Source organism: Lethenteron reissneri, chromosome 33, assembly GCF_015708825.2.
Source record: "Lethenteron reissneri isolate LAM-NWPU_2019-01 chromosome 33, ASM1570882v1, whole genome shotgun sequence".
Taxonomy (NCBI): domain Eukaryota; kingdom Metazoa; phylum Chordata; class Hyperoartia; order Petromyzontiformes; family Petromyzontidae; genus Lethenteron; species Lethenteron reissneri.
Genome location: NC_083811.1, coordinates 9,419,461 through 9,437,465, shown reverse-complemented (window position 1 = coordinate 9,437,465; position 18,005 = coordinate 9,419,461). Strand labels below are relative to the sequence as shown.

The window sequence follows — 18,005 nt, the reverse complement described above, 5'->3', positions numbered from 1 at the left end:
AGAGGAGACTTCAGAAGTACGTGTGCTTTATTGCCCTGACCGACTCAGCCTTAAACGAGTACAGTACCTGGTGCGATGTGTAAACATCAGCATAGGATAGACAAAGGCGGGCAGGCACAGTGGCAGCCACACAACCCCCTCGTATGCCGTGTCAGCTCAATATATGCTCGCAAACAGCACTTGTCCCAAAAATAGTATGCAGGATACACAGGGGATTTTCATCTTTGGCTTTGCGGGTTCAGAACATTCCTGCAATTGGAGGCTGTGAGTGTAGAGGAGAGGTAAGGAGCGCGGGTGCTTAGTGAGTAAGGAGCATATAGCGGCGTTCCTGGGGCGAGCATTGTGGTTGCGGCCGTGCCCACCCCACCTGCTCTCTTCGTCTCCGAGACCCAAACCCATGTCGGCGTAGCGCTCCAGCGTCCCGCTCAGGTTGTGCTGTGCCAGCGTCTCCTCGGGCACCTCCACCAGCTCCACGAGCCGTGCCGACAGTCGCCCGCTCTCCAGCTCGATGCGTTCGGGCGTCACCCACGTGCGCTTGGGCACGCTGCCACCGCCACCGGTGCTGCTGCTACTACCGCCAGCGGCGTCGTCCTCCTCCAATGCTGCCGTTGCCGCTGCGCCCGCTGGCTGGAGCGCCGATGCGCCTGCGGTGCCCGCGCTGGAAACGCTGGCGAGTGCTGCCATCGCTGCGGAATGCAGACACACGGGGGGGACAAGGGGCGACGGAGCGCGAGTTAGAAACGAGCATCGATTGAGATCGGCAAGAGAGCCACCCGTTTTACGGCGCAGACGGAGATGAATTCTCAGCATCGTGATTGTGGAATCGAGTTGAGTGATGCTCACTTTAGCTAATGGGAAGTCACTTTTAACAGCCAGTAAATTGGGTAAAGAGTTACGATGGCAGTAAAGTACAGCTGTCACTTTTATTAATTGTTTTTAAGAAGTTGATGTACAAGAAACTTCGTCAAGAGACTTCATCAAACTTGACCCGCTTTAGCTTTATAGCTCATCGGATAAATAAATATTCTGATCAATTCTTAACTTATCAAAAGTGACAGCTGTTGTTACAAGTGAGAGTAATCTAATAAACAGAACAATTAACGTGTTTCTTATAATGAAAAACACAAGACAGGTAAGTGATTTACACAATGAGATTGCGATACACAGCACTGTTGTTGAACACAATCCCACATTTGAAGAGACGCCTAACTGATAATGTAAACACAACAAAGTTATACCTAGGCAGAGGTCATTGGCTTAGTTATTCAACATTTATAACACCCAGCAATAAATGTCACGAATGTGCAGGAAACATACAACTCTTATACATGGTTGAAAGCAATGTACACAATTTTGTTCAATGTCTTGACATTATGAGATGCATTTTACCATTTGTTATTCAAACCCATCATGACACAACACTTGCATTATTGAAGAATAAAACAACAATTGTAGCATGAGGCATGAATTAGCACAGTTGGCTGCGTATGACGCGAAGGAAGTTCAACATACATTCATACGAATTATGAAATTAAACTTGGAAAATATTTTAGGAATTTGATTTTGTGGTTCAAACAAAGAAGCGTAACTTCGTTGTCACCACAAGCCTGAAGTAAAAACATCTGTATTATTCATGCGTCAGAGGGAAACGTGATCCAGACACGCGAGACCAATTTTCAGTTTTTTCTGAACGCAAGCGGACACCGATTTGCATCAGAATGCCCGAGTTCTAATTTCTCCCCTTCAATTGCAAACACATCCTACAACCTCCAGAACCCGCTCTCTCTCTCGCTCTCCTTGCTTGCTTGCTTGCTTTCATCAGAAGAGAAACCAGCAAGGCAGAGGTTTAACATCAAGGTGAGCTTACTTGTTTATCCACTTCACAGAAAACACACGCAGAGCCGACTCAATGCCCGCGAAGCCCCACGCACTTACTCTGGCCCATGATTGAAAAATGGGGAATACATGGTAGTAGTTTTTTTTATCTATCTGTCAAACATTCGTTTGATACAGGCCAAGCCAGAATGAGTGGTCTGGCATAGCTGGGGGTCCCCATTCAATGCGCGTCGTATGCTTGTGGTTGGAACAACTACAAGCACGGGGTCATTGTTATCTCTGATTTGGATTGAGACGCTGCTTGATCCTTTAGCTTCACAACATGAGTCCTTTGCAGGGCGTCATTGACAAAAGCACATGAGATCATTTCACTGGTATTAAGCACTGCCCTCCTTGCCAATACATTCAAACGTTGCTCTCCTATGTGACTATAAAAGGACAAATTTCTCTCACCCCAATAGCCCGAAACGTATTGACCAAGGTGGTGGCGTGAGTCAGTGAAGCACGGTGCATTCACGCATAGAAAGGAATGTGTTGTTTATTTATATTTTAACACCAAAAGGCAAAATATACTATGGGTGTTTTGTTTAATTTCATTTGGATACAAATACTGGAATTATAATAGGTGAGTTGCAATTTATTTTACAAGGATGAACTCTGAAACGTATAAAATGGTAATAGAAATATAATTCCACGTGAACACTGGGTCTCATTGCAGCACGAACATGCTTTTCGTTGATTTAAAGCTTTCGTGACTGCAGGGATTCATATTATTGGCTCTTTCGGTAAAGTCACGTAGAAGGGAAATAATAAAATAATATTGATATAAAACAATTGCAGTCGAAACGTCGGGAGAATTTTTATTTTTTATATTAATATTATTTTATTATTTCCCTTCTACGTGACTTTACCGAAAGAACCAAGAATATGCTTTCGTTATTGATGCTTTTACAGACGCTGAGACAATGACAATGCAGAGACAACCCTGAAATTATGACCATTTCAAATGTCAAGGGTCCTAGTTTAAAGCCTCGAAAATCATCGAGCCAGCAGACACGTCAGTCACGCGGCAACACACGCACACCTCCATCAAAGTCTACGGGGGATATGGTCGGAAATGAGCAACATACCACACGCATTCGTTCAAAATGACGCAAACGCACAGCCTCGACCGTCTTGCCGCCTGCTTACTATCCAGCCACTCGCTCTGCGGGACACGAGGGCAGGGAAGTGGTTGCACCTGACTCCCGAGTGAGACCACCTCTCACGGTCGTGGCCCAAGACAATGAGCTAGGATTTATTCATCAGCCGACTTGGACAGAGTCCTCACGTGACCGTGTGTGTGGACAGCTTGTGTGAATAAGACGCGCTGCTTTGTACAATGATTATCTTTCAAACTGCTAAAGGAAAGAGGGCCATATAGGAACGGTAAATAATGTAGACGCGTGTTTTCACGGTGGGGTTGGGGATAGGAGGAACTCACACTTGAATGCTTTTAAATGTTTTGCCCCAGACGCTTGCGAAGAATACAAATAATTATCAGCAGCAGCAAGGACTGTCAAGCGTAAAAGAAAACACCACACGAATTACGGAAACACACGCTACATCTTCCCGCAAATCAATACCTTAACATTTTCTTTCAAAAGGTATTTCACACATATAAGTAAATAAATAACGCTAAGCTCAAGCATATATAGTACTGAAAATTTGATTTTTGATTTTGTTTTAAAGAACATGCTGGTCCAATTCGTACTTGGAACAAACTTCGTAATCGGGTGTCATCGGCCACAGTTGGCTGCTCTATGGGCAGCCATGGTTCCTGTATTATGAAACCCTATTTCCAGTGCCCCATCTGCACTGCACAGATGCCACGGCTGTGTTCCGCCTCTATCCAGTAAGCCCCGTCAGTGAGATCTTGGCCAAATCCTCTCACGCAACCACCCTTGCATGCTTGTCCGAGTCAAACCAGCCTCCAGTCCTCCCCCTCTCTCTTATCCCCATGTGTACCCCCCCCAACCACCCCTCCCTCTGTCCCCTGTGCTGGCCCAAACCTCTAAACCCTCCCAACCATTCTAACTTTTTTTTAAAGACACACAGCATTCTGGGTAATCATGCCAAACCAAGACAAGGAGGCTGGTGTAACTCAACTCATTTTTATTATTATTTAACGTTGTTTGAGATTGTGTTGCAGGAATGATGATATTTCTTTTTGTCCCCAGGCAATGGGGTGGTTTGGTAAGGTGAGAAGAGCATTTCTATAAGCTCAGTCTCAATAGGGCTTCCATTTGTCTCATTAAAGATTTGTATTTTTTTTTTAAAAGGGCAGGAGATATCGTGATGCCTACACGCTACTGTCATGTGTTTTTAAATAATCGGCGTATAGTTTAATTACAACATTTGACTTAACAAAAAACAATGCTCATAAGAATTCCAAAAGTGTGCAAAGCATTGCTTTTACATTTCCCATTAACGCCCAATTGGCCAGATACACGAGATTTTGGAGCTGTGAAAGTAAAGCCGGTGCCTGATTATATCGTCTCTCACGGCTGGATTTTTTTTCGTGTAAAGATTTGGAATTTGGAACACGTTCCCAAAAAATACTGTCTAGACCGTTTCCTTTGATCTGTGAGTCACGTTTGGTTCTCGACACACGCGCGCGTGCACGTCAGAGACTCAGGAAGAGCTTGCCCCACGCCCGCTAAGTAAATAGCCCAGAGAACACTTCTGTGAGACCTCACTCTGCGATTACCACCCAACCCCTCCCACCACGACCAGTCGACAACCTCAAACGCATAACTCCCCCTGCTATAACTGCAGACTAAGACCGCCCCCGCACTAACGCATATGTACGTATGTGTGCATATATATAGATAGAATGGGCATATAAATATTTATACATGCTCGTAAACATGGCAATATTTTTTCGTCCGAAAGGTTTGCTTGTTTTGCTTATTTAATTAAGGATTTTTTTCCTAAACAAAAAATCCTCAAGTTGTCAACATGCCCGAGTCCAATTATATTGAATTGCTCGGTTAAACATGTGTTACGGTGGCTCAAAATTATAATAATCATGAAATTACTATAGTAATTTTCTTTTTAAGTGTCAAGGGTCTTAACTATTTCATTTTGTTTCACGAGCCCCTAGACTGCGTCAAGGACCGGGTTCTATTTGTTGAACTTTCAACGGAGATAAAGGCCAAAATTAACCTCTTTCCCACCAGGGAAGCTCCCGAGTTTTGGAACACTTTGCCTCTGCCAGTAAGACAATCAGAATCGTGGGTTATATTTAAGTCTGTCTTGAAAACCCTCCTCTTTAAAGTGGCCTTCACGCCCTAGTTCTGGCCGTTTACACTGGTAATGTTTATTTCCTGCTCTCTATACACGGCACGTTGGGATATACGGATGAAATCGGCCTTAGAAATGTCAATGATTATTCTCATGATAGAGCTTTGTATGGACTGCTCAAGCTTGAACGTTGCGATCATTTCCGCAGCAGTAAGGTGTTTGTCATATTTTTAGGGAGCTATTGATATGAAACAAGTACTTTTTGTATCAAAAAACCACAAAATCCATCAGATGTAAAATTAGCAATTTATTAAACAGAAAAAAACTAGAACATTTGAGTTTCCAAACACATCTCTTTAAAAAAAAAAAACCTTTCCAAATATAAAATACGTAACAAATGTTCGCTCAAGTGGTGGCAATAAGTTAAGAATTCCACATCCGCAGGTATTCTTTCGCTTTACACTGTGTTCCCCCACCAACGTCAGGAACTTGTTAACATCTTAACGGGGTAAAAAAAAGCGACAGCACTATAATTATAAAAAAAACTAATAAACAAAGTTCCTTCTTCATATAAAACTTGGTGCAATTAACAAGGTTATAATCTTCAAAAGAAATACGTGAACACAGGAACATTACCAAAGCGTGTAGAAGAAGCATTCCACTAATAGTGCTGCCCGACTGCGTACTTCACTTCACGTGCAATACTGACTCGCAGGAGCGGCAGTGAAAGCTGTGTCTGCGACTCCGTGGCCGATTTGTGCAAATAAGTAATAGTGCACAGCAACACTCGTTTCAAGTCCCAAAAGTCGCCATTAAATGAGGTGGAAAAAGGTGTTAATGGCCCACCACAATGCTCAACAGACAAGTGCAAAGTAAGACAAATTATTACGTACTCGAGTTGATTAAAGCTGTGGTATGGCTCTCAAATTGAATTCGTTATCTCCTGTACCGCCACTGCCTTGTCTGGGGGTCCCAATGACTTAAATTCCAATTTCCTGAAGGAATCAAAACAACTTGAGGGTTGGGGAAAAATGTCCCCGCCAACAAACAACAACACATTTCCACTTCAAACGTGAAACAAACTTTCTAACAAACGTGCCTTTTAAATCTCGGCGCTTCCCCGTCATGTCAGAGGATTTTTGTTACACTGTGACATTAAGCATTTTTCTTTATTCCATGCATGTAGATAAGCAAGTGTCAATAATATTTCAAATACTAAAACCTACAAAAACCACACTCAGCCAGAACCTTCACAGAATTCTGCAATTTAAAAAAACATGTTTTTTTTATGTCAACTAAAAATCTTTGGTAGTACAATTCACTGTCCACATTCAATCGTTAGCAGTGTTCGAGCAAGTATTATTATATCATAAGGAGAAAATGGTTTGCAATGTAGGATGTAGACTCGCTTAACCGTGACAATGTTCCTCCACTTTATTCCTGTATTTTCCACCTGTTTGGCTCAACTAAGTGTGAGCGTTAAAACAGTGGGGTTGCTCCTAGCCAAACACCAGCCTATAAATTGCTGATATGTTTTTAAGAACTATATTAGTAGAAAATCGGCAGCAACGCGGCTGCTTGCAATGTCAATTTCAAAATGTAAACCACGGTGGTTTACAAAGTATGAAACGTGCCACTTATAAAATAAAATCTCAAGGAAAAACGATTCCATTATTACTCGGCTCTTTTCATTCTTTCTCTAATACAGACGAACCACTGGTGGCTCCACCACCATCATCAAGTCTCATACATTGCAGTCACATTCTTAAGGCCCCTTTGGTTTTTGATGCAACAATGGCACTTGACTTGACACAAGAGAGCCCCATACACGAAGCCAAGCATGCCTGGACATGTGAGAGATGTGAACAGTTTAGGCCGATTCAAACCGTTAAAACTAAAGATACCAACTTTTGAATTACCGCGCGCACAAAACGTTCTTGTAAAACGTAAACAAAAAAAACGTCTTTACACGTGTCCAGATATGTTGGCAAGATGCACCAAGCAATGTTCTGCTCAAATGCACTTAACTCATAGCCCTTTTAAAATGTAAAACAGCGTATAAAAAACATTTCAAATAGGGCACGGGTAACAAGGAATTGTTACACGGTAATTTGAAGGTTTAAGGCCACGCGTGTCTGCAACATACATTTTTAAGCTAAATTGGCCCCCAAAAAGGAGTTTGGTCTGAGCACACTAATGATGCCACAAAGGTTTTTGCAAAGGTGGCATTTGATGAGCAAGCTTAGAAAAAACTTTCACCGTACAAATTAGGCCATTAATTTCCTTCAAAGTGGCCTTATTGTATTTAAACGATTCACAATGTCTACCTAAAAGTGGCATTCACAATCAACGTTGTTTCATATTTGTATGCTCAAAAAAAATGTGCAAGTCATTTGTTATCCAACTTCAATAAAACATCAAACGATTATATAAACCCCTCTGCAATGGTAAAGTAGTGATTCTCCCCCACTGCATAAAGTGATTTCACCCAATAGAATGCGGCGAGCGATTTCCTCACGGCGAGCAACCGACTGCGCACTCCAGACATGCAGGCAGGGGACACCTCTTACGGTCGCTGGTCACGCAGCCACTGGGCCAGCGACTCCCAGCCGAGAACCTCGGGGAATGACGCCCTGACCTCGCCCGCCATCTGCGCCAGCACCTCGGCCTGAGCGCACAGCAGCGGGAGCCCTACTCCGAGCAGCGCGCACGCATACGTGTAGCTCGGGTGGTGGTGCGCCACGTGGTGGCGCAGGGCGCGCCCCGCGTCCCCCGCGCGGCCGCACAGCTCACGTGCCCGTCGCCACGGCATTCCCGCCGCGCGCCTGAGGAGGGAAAGGCACGGGACCCTGTCGGTACTGCTGTTGCTGCTGCTGCCACTACCTGCGGCGGAGCCGGAGAGGAGAAGGGCGTCTCGGTTTGGGGAGCCGGGGACCGGTTCGCGGAGCGGCGAGCGCGGCGCTGGCTGCGAGGAGGAGGGTGAACGCGTCGGAGGCTTCTCCTCCTCGTCTCCAACCTGACAAACAGACATCGACAAGGAGCATTTTAATGTACGCAGCATCGAAATGTAAAACACACGTCAAGATGGTCTGCAGCAAAGACAGATATGTGTGTGAATCATACAGATTTTCATCGCACAGTCTTCTTTCTTATGGCTGATCTAGATGCAGAGCAACAACTACAATTTCACATTCAGGTGGTCACAAGCCAGATAACTGCGTCAGGAGTAGCGGAGTGGAACATCGCTGTGATGTCTCCTTCGCTTTTGTAGATCGGGCATTCATCGTTATACGCTGCACGGTCTTGTTCTGGGTGACCACAGTTGCACACTACTGGAGAGTTTTTAAGTTTCCATTTGTGCATCAGGTATCCGAATCTGCCTTGGTTTGTGTGGATACAGTTTAGGGTGGAGCATGAGCTTCGTGGAAGATCAAACCCAGAGGGATCTTCTGCGTTGGGTCTTTCACAAGATGCTGTTGTTTGTTTGCGAGTTCTTTAGAACTACATTCAACTTTCCAAGCTTCATCGGGGTTAAACTTGCATTGTTGAATGTTAAGCGCATAGGTCAAAAAGGGCTTGCATGACTTCAAGAAATGGCGAGGGACATTATTGAGGTCCTGATGAATGGGAAGGCGACTGTTTTCCTCGATTCGCACGACTCTGGAGGGTTGCAGCACTGTGGCGGATGGGTCAGGGAGAGATGTGTGAAAGCACGGCCAGCCAGGTTGTTGGGGTCGACTTGAGACATTCAGTGATACACCACATTGCAGTGTTGAGTTGGGCATCAAGTCGAGTATGACTACTTCTGGTCCATACTGTTGCACAGTACTCAGATACAGAGTACAAAAGGGCCATCGTTGATGTCCGTTGCACTTGTGCTGATGCCCCCCAGCTTGTGCTTGCTAGTTTCTGGACCAGGTTGACCTTGTTTTGGTCTTGGCAGCTACTTCTTTCAGGTGGTCGTGGAAGGTTAGCGTAGGGTCCGGCACAGTGTTGCCGCAGAAGTTCACTTTCAGAGTGCGCTTGGCGCTCCTATTGTTGAGATGAAATGCAGTGACTGTTGTCTTGTGGGAAGATTTGGCTTGAGCCTCCATTTCCAGACATAATCCCCCATGGTTTCTAGGTCTTGATTCAGAGTGGATTCAATGTTGTTGAAAGTGCCTGCTTGCGTTGCCAGGGCAAGGTCATCCGCAAATACAAATTTGCGTGACCTGGTTGGGGGCATGTCACTCGCATAGACATTGAAGAGCGTTGGCGGGAGTACTGAACCTTGTTGCAATCCATTCTTGAGGAACTGGGTTGAGCTGGATTTGTTGCCGATATAGACACGCAGTCACCTATTGCTCAGCATCGTCCATATCAGGCATATTGTTTCGAGGCAGGGAATGGTCCTTGCGAGCTTCAACATCAAGCCCTTAATCCAGACTGTGTCACAGGCCGATGACAAGTTGACAAAGGCTGCGCCGGTCTTGGATTTGTTCTGGAATCTGGCCTCGATGTGTGTCGCAAGGGCCAAAACTTGGATACAGCAGCTTCATCCAGACCGGAATCCCGCTTGTTCTTCAGGGATCACCGACTCGACGAGGGAGCCGATTCTCTGGATGATGCGTTCTAGGCGTTTATAGGTCGTGGACAGGAGTGATATTGGCCTTTGGCCTATAGCTTTCTGGGTTGTCGGTTGGCTTGCCCGGTTTGGATATGGCAATGACCATCGCCTCGCGCCATGCTTTTGGGATGCATCCTGTTTTCATGGTTTTTCTGTACAGTTTTGCCAGCCATTGGAGTCCTCTAGCACATAAGTGATGGAGCAATTGAATGAAATTGATTGTTTGTCCATCACTGAATCATTTGACTCATATTAGACCGAAATCACCAGATTTCCACATTTCAAAACTACAAGTTTGTTTTTTGAGAGGGGGTGGCTTGACCCGGAAAGCGAGCAAAAAAGTTTCATGCAGTGGAACTAACAGCTCAATGACCAACCTTCTCAGTGTCTATCTGCAGGTCGCAAAGCATTAGACACCGAGAAAAATATGAGCGCACACACCACAACAGTGCATGTTTGGACAAGGCCCTCAAAGGCTCAGTGAGTTTAAGTCACAAGATAAAGTCAGAAGATGAAGCCAAAGTGGACTCCAGCTCAAACATGCATGGGGAAAGCTCATCTCTTTACAGCTCTGAGCCCGTTGTAGAAAGGTCCACACTTGTATAACATTGGTGGATGAGTTGCTATACAGACAATCACTGTTGTATGCGTGTTTATTTATGTGTATTTATTTAAATTTATATACACACACTATATTCCTAAAGCATTCGCAACAGACATTAATGTGTTTTGCCAATGATGTCTTACATAAATTAACATTTTCTGTAAGGTATATTAATAATTATTTATCATTTTGATGTCAATGTAAAGTACCAAAATGCTAAGGATGCACATATTTAAGCTTAAGCAACTCCTAAGACACAATGTTGTCATGTGATCACTAGACTTATCAGAGTTACTCGGCTCGGCCTACTTGGGGCCGCGTCTGGATGCACTCACCGTACTATTATCAACACATCAAGACACGTGCATCATCCATACAACACCAAAGTAAAGGCTGCTTTGCCAACCCTGCCCAAGTGGATAATCGGAGCCAACCAATCTGACTGCCCGGTGAGCAATGAAGTGCGCGTTAAAAAAGCAAAAAAAACCTATCCACCAGGGTCAATGTGAAATGAAAGTGAACAGATACAATGTGCAGCAGGCGGCTGTGGGGGAGGGGGTACATTATGGGGAGCCGAGGGCAGTGCACCGAAATTCATGTTTGCACTGTACAATCGTCCAACGTCTATGCGCTCGTAATGCAGTGAAGTCGAATAACCCTCGCGACCCGCATGGCATGGAGAGGCCCTCATCAAGCGGTGGATTGACAAAATGTCTGGAAATGTACACGCAAATTTTGGAACGGAATAAATGCATTTGAACGGTCATCTCCCCTTTGGAGAAAGGACGTGTCACTGGTGAATTGGCAGGACGGTGTCCAGAAGCAGTGCTTTACCTCCACGTCAAGGGCCATCTCATTGCGCTGCATCTTCCTCTGCATGAACCCTGACAGGCGGTAGCAGTAGTGAGGCTTGCAGTAAAATTTTCCTAAAGCAAAAACAACAAAACACAGAGATGAATAAAGACCAACATGACAATAAAGACCAACACGACAATGCAAATCCAGCAAATGGAACTCGCACGAGTCACTTCAACACCACAAGCGTGATCACATCGTCCGTCCTTCTTCTTCTGCTTATTCTTTCGTACGGCTGATGTAGATGCAGAGCAACAACGACAATTTCACTTTCAGATGGTCAAGCCAGATAACCACGTCAGGAGCAGTGGAGTGTGTCGCTGCGATGTCGCCTTCGTATTTGTGGATCGAGTATTGCGTCGTTATACGTTGAATGGTCTGTTTTGCATGGCCTCAATAGTACATTGGAGCATTTTTAATTTTCCATTTGTGCATCAGGTATCTGCATCGGCCATGGTTTGAACGGATGCGGTTTAGGGTGGACCATTAGCTTCGTGGGAGATCAAACCCAGAGATCTTCTGCGCTGGGTCTTTAACAATGATGATGTTGTTGTGTCTTGTGAAAGAACCAACAACATCATCCGTGGCATTGATGTACTCAAGTCGGGAGGCACGCGGATTAACAACCAAGCGATCAACAGCTCAAGCAAAGAGCATGAAAATAACATTACATTTGAACTAAGAATGAAAATAACGTTCTTCCCTCAAGCAAATTGAAATGGAACTGATGAGATACAACTACTTTCCAAGTTTATTCGGCCAGAGCATACATGAGGCAGCCAAATGAACGTCCATTCTTGATACAATATATATTCGGATCGATTCAGGACGAATAAGGAGATTCTGGACACTTGTCTGGCAGTGATACATTTTTAATCCGACGATGGGAAACAATCTACGCTGACGGCGTTAAATCAGATCTGGGCTATCCGATTGTTAAAGCAATAATCATCTCATTGAATTATTGGTTCGATTACACGACTAATCGGATAACACAAAGATAACATTTTTTAAAGTCTCACCTCACTTCCCACATGTGCTGCTGGACAGGAGTAATGAGCAGGGCTTGGTGATGTTATCAGCATCACTGACTGACGAGGGAGGAGGCAGGATACCGGAGTGGCCACATATTTTTAATAGGGCCCGAGTATTTGACCACAAAAAAAGTAGTAGATAATTTTTTTTTATCAATTAATGGAATTAATCTCCCCTGTTCTATTTTGGACAAAAACGTTGCACAACCTGGCCACGCAATATCTAGGACGACAATGATTTGAGCAAGGCATTCCGACCGGCGTACCGTCTTCCACGTCGAATGCGAATGCTCCCAGGCGTAATGTGACATCGCAGTAGTTGCACTTGAAGCAGCCGCGGTGGAAGAACTTCCCCTCAGCGCTCAGACGCTCCATCACGTAGACTCGCCGCCCGCAGAAGTAGCACGTGTCGCTACCACCCAGATTCTGGGGAAACTCCTTCCGCAGGGAGCCCTTCCGTGTGCACACATACAACAGGGAGGAAAAATCACGAGAAAACATGTGAATAATTACAGCCAACGTTATTGATGTTGCCGCACCTCGTCATCATTTCCCTTCTTCCAGATCCTGTAGTTTTACAAAGTAAGCACTTCACCAACAAGATCCACTCTTACAGTCATCATCATCTGTGATCCCTCGAGGTCCAGTATGATGATCGTGATGATGGTCAGAGTTTGTGGGTTAGCAGATGGCTGATAAGGCAAATCCTGGAACGAAACATCTTGCTACACTCTCTTACAGTAGCCTACCATCTGAATGTCGGTTTTCACTTTGATCGCTGACCTCTGGGTGCCTCTCTAAGGCCTCTCTCAGTAATCTGCATTCCTCCGTTACGCACACCTTCCCCATGCACACCTTCCCAATCCACCGTGAAATCCGCTGCCTGATTACATCTACATCTGCTGTGAAATTCCTAGCATCCTCTGCATGCACCTGTATACAAAGGCCATAGCTTATTTGCTATATAGGTAAGAGACAAATAGATCTTAGGTTGGCATTTGTCCTTATATTTGTTTTACAAAAGTTGAGAATCTCAGTCGTACAAGCAATAGTGGAAAAGCAATGTACCTGAAAAGGTTGCAGATGAGATAGAAGCATCGCCCCATCACTGCTTCTCAATGCAATCTCCACTCATCTCAACATAATAATGATGCCAACCTCTAAAGCGCTGTAAACATTGCAAGCCATTACAAAGTTGCTCAAACATATCTCTTATACTAGAAATTCAAAAGAAGCTGCCCTTTTTATACATAAAATAATAACTAGATTTAACTCTCGATTATCTGAGGTAATGCGGCCAGGCTGCCCAAAGAGGTGGCAAAAAGGGTAATTTGCCAAAGGCCTCAGACAAGAGAGGGCCTCACACAAGAGGGCCTCACAACAGGACTATTTTTCTTCGTCTTGGTTCTTTCGGTAAAGTCACGTAAAAGGGAAATAAAATAATAATTAAAAATAAAACATAATAAAATAATTCTCACGACGTTTCGGCCACAACGCAAGCAGCCGTCCTCAGGTGAAGACCAGGTCTGTCGGGGAGACAGCGTCTGAATGAAACACCACCACGCTTGGAGCGTATATTTAAGCTGGGTTGGAAGGGGAAGAGCGCCTTGAGGACTATTTTTGACTGCCACTAATGAATAAAGGGGGCCTCATATGGTACGTTCCCCAGGCCACTGGGAAGCCCTGGTAAAGGGCAGACAAGTAATTTGGAGAAAATAAAACACAAATAATAATACAAATATTAACTAGGCTATTAAAACATATAACTGTTCGTTTTGGCTGCGAAAGTCTACATGTTAAATACAAGTTATTGTTTACCTACACAGGGTGGAGATTAAACCTTAGAATGTGTTGCCTGTATTGCTCTTTAAAGTAATTGTTTTACTTGCAGGCTTTTCAGCTGTCACTTGGGCACGTAGTCATAGACCTTAGATGGGTGAGGGGCCCCAAATGATTAAACCAGCACGGGTGTAAACATTTATGACAAAAAAAAAAGTCTAAGGCACTGTTAATCTGCAACCCAGATAATCTGACCAGATACAATAGAGTTAACTCCATTCCTTTGGGCCATCATGCCAGTCATGTGCCACAAGCCTTGAAAACCACCTTGATCAATGTACCCATACGTATTCCTTAAAAATTCCAAAGAATAACAGGAATTCTAGATTTGAAGCTTTCGTGACTGCAAGGATTCATACTCTTAGGTTTTTTCGGTAAAGTCACGTAGGTAAAAAAACAATTAAATTAATAAAAGTTAAATAAAACTAATTAAAAAATTTCACGACGTTTCGGAAGCAGCACAAGCCTCCGTCTTCAGGTGGAATCGTAACAGCCACGACAGCTGTATCAAGTAAATGAGAGATCACAAGAAATACTACCCCGTATATATAATGGTTGAGGGGAAAAGGGCCAGGAACGGCACACTTTTTTATTAATATGGTAAGATGAGGCTTAAGACCAAGAGTAGACTGCATAACAAAGGACTGAGCCTTTGTTATGGAGAGGTGCGGTTTGTAACTAATTTAATTTTTTTACCTACGTGACTTTACCGAAATAACAGCAATACCAGCATTAAGTTATTTCTGATTTGTACTGGGATTTTGTCCAATGTGTAGGAAAAATAAATAGATATCTGCAACACATGCCCGAGAAGGTTAAAACCAATTGCCACTTATGTTGTGATGAGGCAGGAATTAAAGCACACTTGCTGGTATTGAAACGTGATGATGCATAAACTGCTTTGACATACACTTACATACGTGTGTCCACAAACATGCAGTCAGGTTGTTTTTTGCATTGCTTAACATGAAGGCATCATGGTCACAAAATCAAGATTATGCTAAATGCATGTACATCTGGGAGAAGGCTCAACATACCGCACTAAACTACTGCATTGTGAGCTTGCAACCAGCATGTCACACACAACCCACTTTACACCACAAGCCTGAAAGAACATGTGGTATTAAGCATGAGAACAGACTACCACGTGGATGTACAGCAAGTTAAGACTGGCCTTTCACAACCATTGTCTGTGGAATAATCCAGCGACTCAACCGTTAAAACGTTTCTGTACCATGGAAACGAGCGCTAGCACCAAGTTAACTGTAAACACAACTTACTGTGCTAGTTTATTTGAGCAGGACATGTCACTAAAGTCTGCCAGTGCGTGCTGAAGCTTGCTCAAACAAGACGCCTTCAACAGCTTACAGCAGGCCAAACAAACGGCACCAAGCGACTCAAGTGTCAGGCCTGAATGTAAGCCAAGGAACTCATCGCTAGACCACATAAAACAATTCATGTTTTTCTTTGGAATGATTGCAAACAGTACAAACGGTCTGTGTGAAAGAAAACATCTTAATAAACATTCCAACCACGAGTTAATATTTTTTAAAAGCTAACTTTCAGAAAAATATATGCATTACGCAAACGAGACTCAATGCAAACACAACATGGGACTAATTCCCGTTGCGATGACTTACTACCACAACATTCATCATGCCTAGGCAGGACATTTTTCGCGATTTACAATTCAGTACCGTAAAAACATTTAGACGGCATTGTACGGATGCATGCAGTAGAATATAATAAATGCAAACTCATCGGAGCTGAAATAGATGGTTCCTGCATACAATAGTGGTAACATAACAACATTGTTTTAACATAAATGACTCTTCAACAGATGCAGAAGGTCAAAACCGGTTGTGAGTTTGCTTGCTTATGCAAGTGCTGCTTTGAAACATTAATCAGAAACACCCATTTGTCTGGACAAGAAAAACATGTCTTGTAATGTGGAGAGATGGACTTGTCTTTGAATTTATTTACATCACGCACAGCTAAATTTTCAAATGCCAGCTCTCATTGTATCCAAATTAGCTTTTAGTAACGTGCACAACAGTTCAGCTTTTCATTTAATAAAAATAGATATCTAGTTTATGGTGGGATCAGAATTTACATAAATGCGGAGATGATCAGCCGAGTGGTTTATAGACGGTCTCTCTTAGGACATGACACCAGCTTAACCCTGGAAGAACAGTTACTCTGCAGTTCAGAGCATCACATGTCAAGTGAACAAAGCAGATGGGGATCAAAAGCAGGAGATCAAACTCATCAGCACTTCGAGCTCTCATTGATCTGCCAATATATGCCACTGGTATAGCTTTCGTGACTGCAGGGATTCATCTTATTGGTTATATCGGTAAAGTCATGTAGAAGGGAAATAATAAAATAATACAAATAAAACATAAAATAATTCTCACGTTTCGGCCACAACGGCTGCTTGTGTTGTGGCCGAAACGTCGTGAGAATAATTTTATTATGTTTTATTTTTATTGTATTATTTTCCTTCTATGTGACTTTACCAAAAGAACCAAAAAGACTGGTATAGCTGACAAACTGTTTTCTTTTCTACAAAGGCAAGGATTGGCCATTTAACATTGTATAACTATGCATCACTATTAAATGAAATTAATGTTGAAGCATGACATATCGGCCAAAGCTATGCCAGGATTTCAGGGCTCACGGCAGCATATAAAATCACTTTTGATATGTTTGTTGTATGGCTTTGGTGATCCTTATAAATATTAGCTTTAATGATTTATTGTAAAAATATATTAAATTTGTAATTTTAACAAGAGATCAGTTTAAAAAAACGAAAACTGTTGCTGCAGTGACCTGCGTTGTGTTTATAAAAGCTGGGTTATTGTATCCAGTATCTCATTTGGTGCAGTATTTTTTAAGAGCATTGGTTAATATCACCGGACAAAATGTGTCTTGTATCCAACCATTAACCATTTAAAGGGAACCCACGATAATTCTTCAACCTGCAGGCACAACAGGGGCCATTTTATAAAATGAAAGGGTGATATATGTCTATTCCCTGACATTGTCAAGGCATGCCAGGTTATAGATAAGTACAGTACTGTGGAGTGATTTGGCTGTAGAGCGATGTGCGTGCCAGTGAAAAGTATTTTCAAATGTATGCTTTCATAAGTCCTGGCCTTTTTTGGAAATTTGACGGCAGATTATATCCACCTATTTTCATGTTCCTTTAGCAACTCTCCCACCATGGTAACCGTCACAAACACAGACAAACAGCTCTGCAGCTTGCAGCTTCCAGCCGGGGAGAAAGGACAAGATCCCTGTTTGAAGTGGTGTCGGCCAACCAACCGCCATGTGGGAAGAATTACGTTCATTTCCGAAGAGCAGCAGTGGTTGTGGCCGCATCCACTCGGGACTCCGTGTCGCCACTCTCTGTAATCACTCCAGTGTTTGCTTAATGAAGTATAACGTAATGCTGCGGTTAAATTTAAACAAATAAAATAAAATATTACGCTTGTTGTTGTTGTCCTGCATGGAAACAACGTAAATTACGCTGAATATCTGTGACCAATTCTGCCAATGTTTTTGCAGATATACACCACCAAAGCTGGCAAAAGAAGGTTACATTTTCCACATACTAACCCCGAGAGTTGAGATTAAATGTGCCGTTTTACAAGTTGTATTGTGTAAAAAATGAAATTTCAACTTATTTTTGAAAAAAAAGGTAAATTTCATCACTGTTTGGGTACAAGTGAATGTGGCATGACAAACCTTCACGAAGGACATTGGTGATCATGCCAGGTAACATCAGGCTGACACAGCCCAAACAAGTCCTAAGCAGAGTCGCGTGACATTTCACAAAGTGCCTCTTTCTGTCAGACGCACTTTACACCGCCGTGATAAATTGCATTACTGAAAGACAATAATAAAAAATAAAATAAAAATTCCTGCCAAGTGTCACACTCAT

General features: G+C 43.3%; 1 protein-coding gene across 18 annotated transcripts in view; it reads right to left on the bottom strand.

Annotated features, from left to right (window-relative positions):
• The window catches only part of MICAL3 (microtubule associated monooxygenase, calponin and LIM domain containing 3), a 136,016-nt gene that overhangs the window by 50,476 nt on the left and 67,535 nt on the right, over positions 1-18,005 (bottom strand). For all 18 annotated transcript variants that reach the window (XM_061564540.1, XM_061564541.1, XM_061564539.1 and 15 more), the window contains 4 exons: positions 12,487-12,673; positions 11,166-11,257; positions 8,005-8,137; positions 368-686 (listed from right to left, as the gene is read on the bottom strand). In XM_061564540.1, the coding sequence (XP_061420524.1) occupies positions 368-686; positions 8,005-8,137; positions 11,166-11,257; positions 12,487-12,673 (731 nt within the window). The remainder of the gene's footprint in view (positions 1-367; positions 687-8,004; positions 8,138-11,165; positions 11,258-12,486; positions 12,674-18,005) is intronic.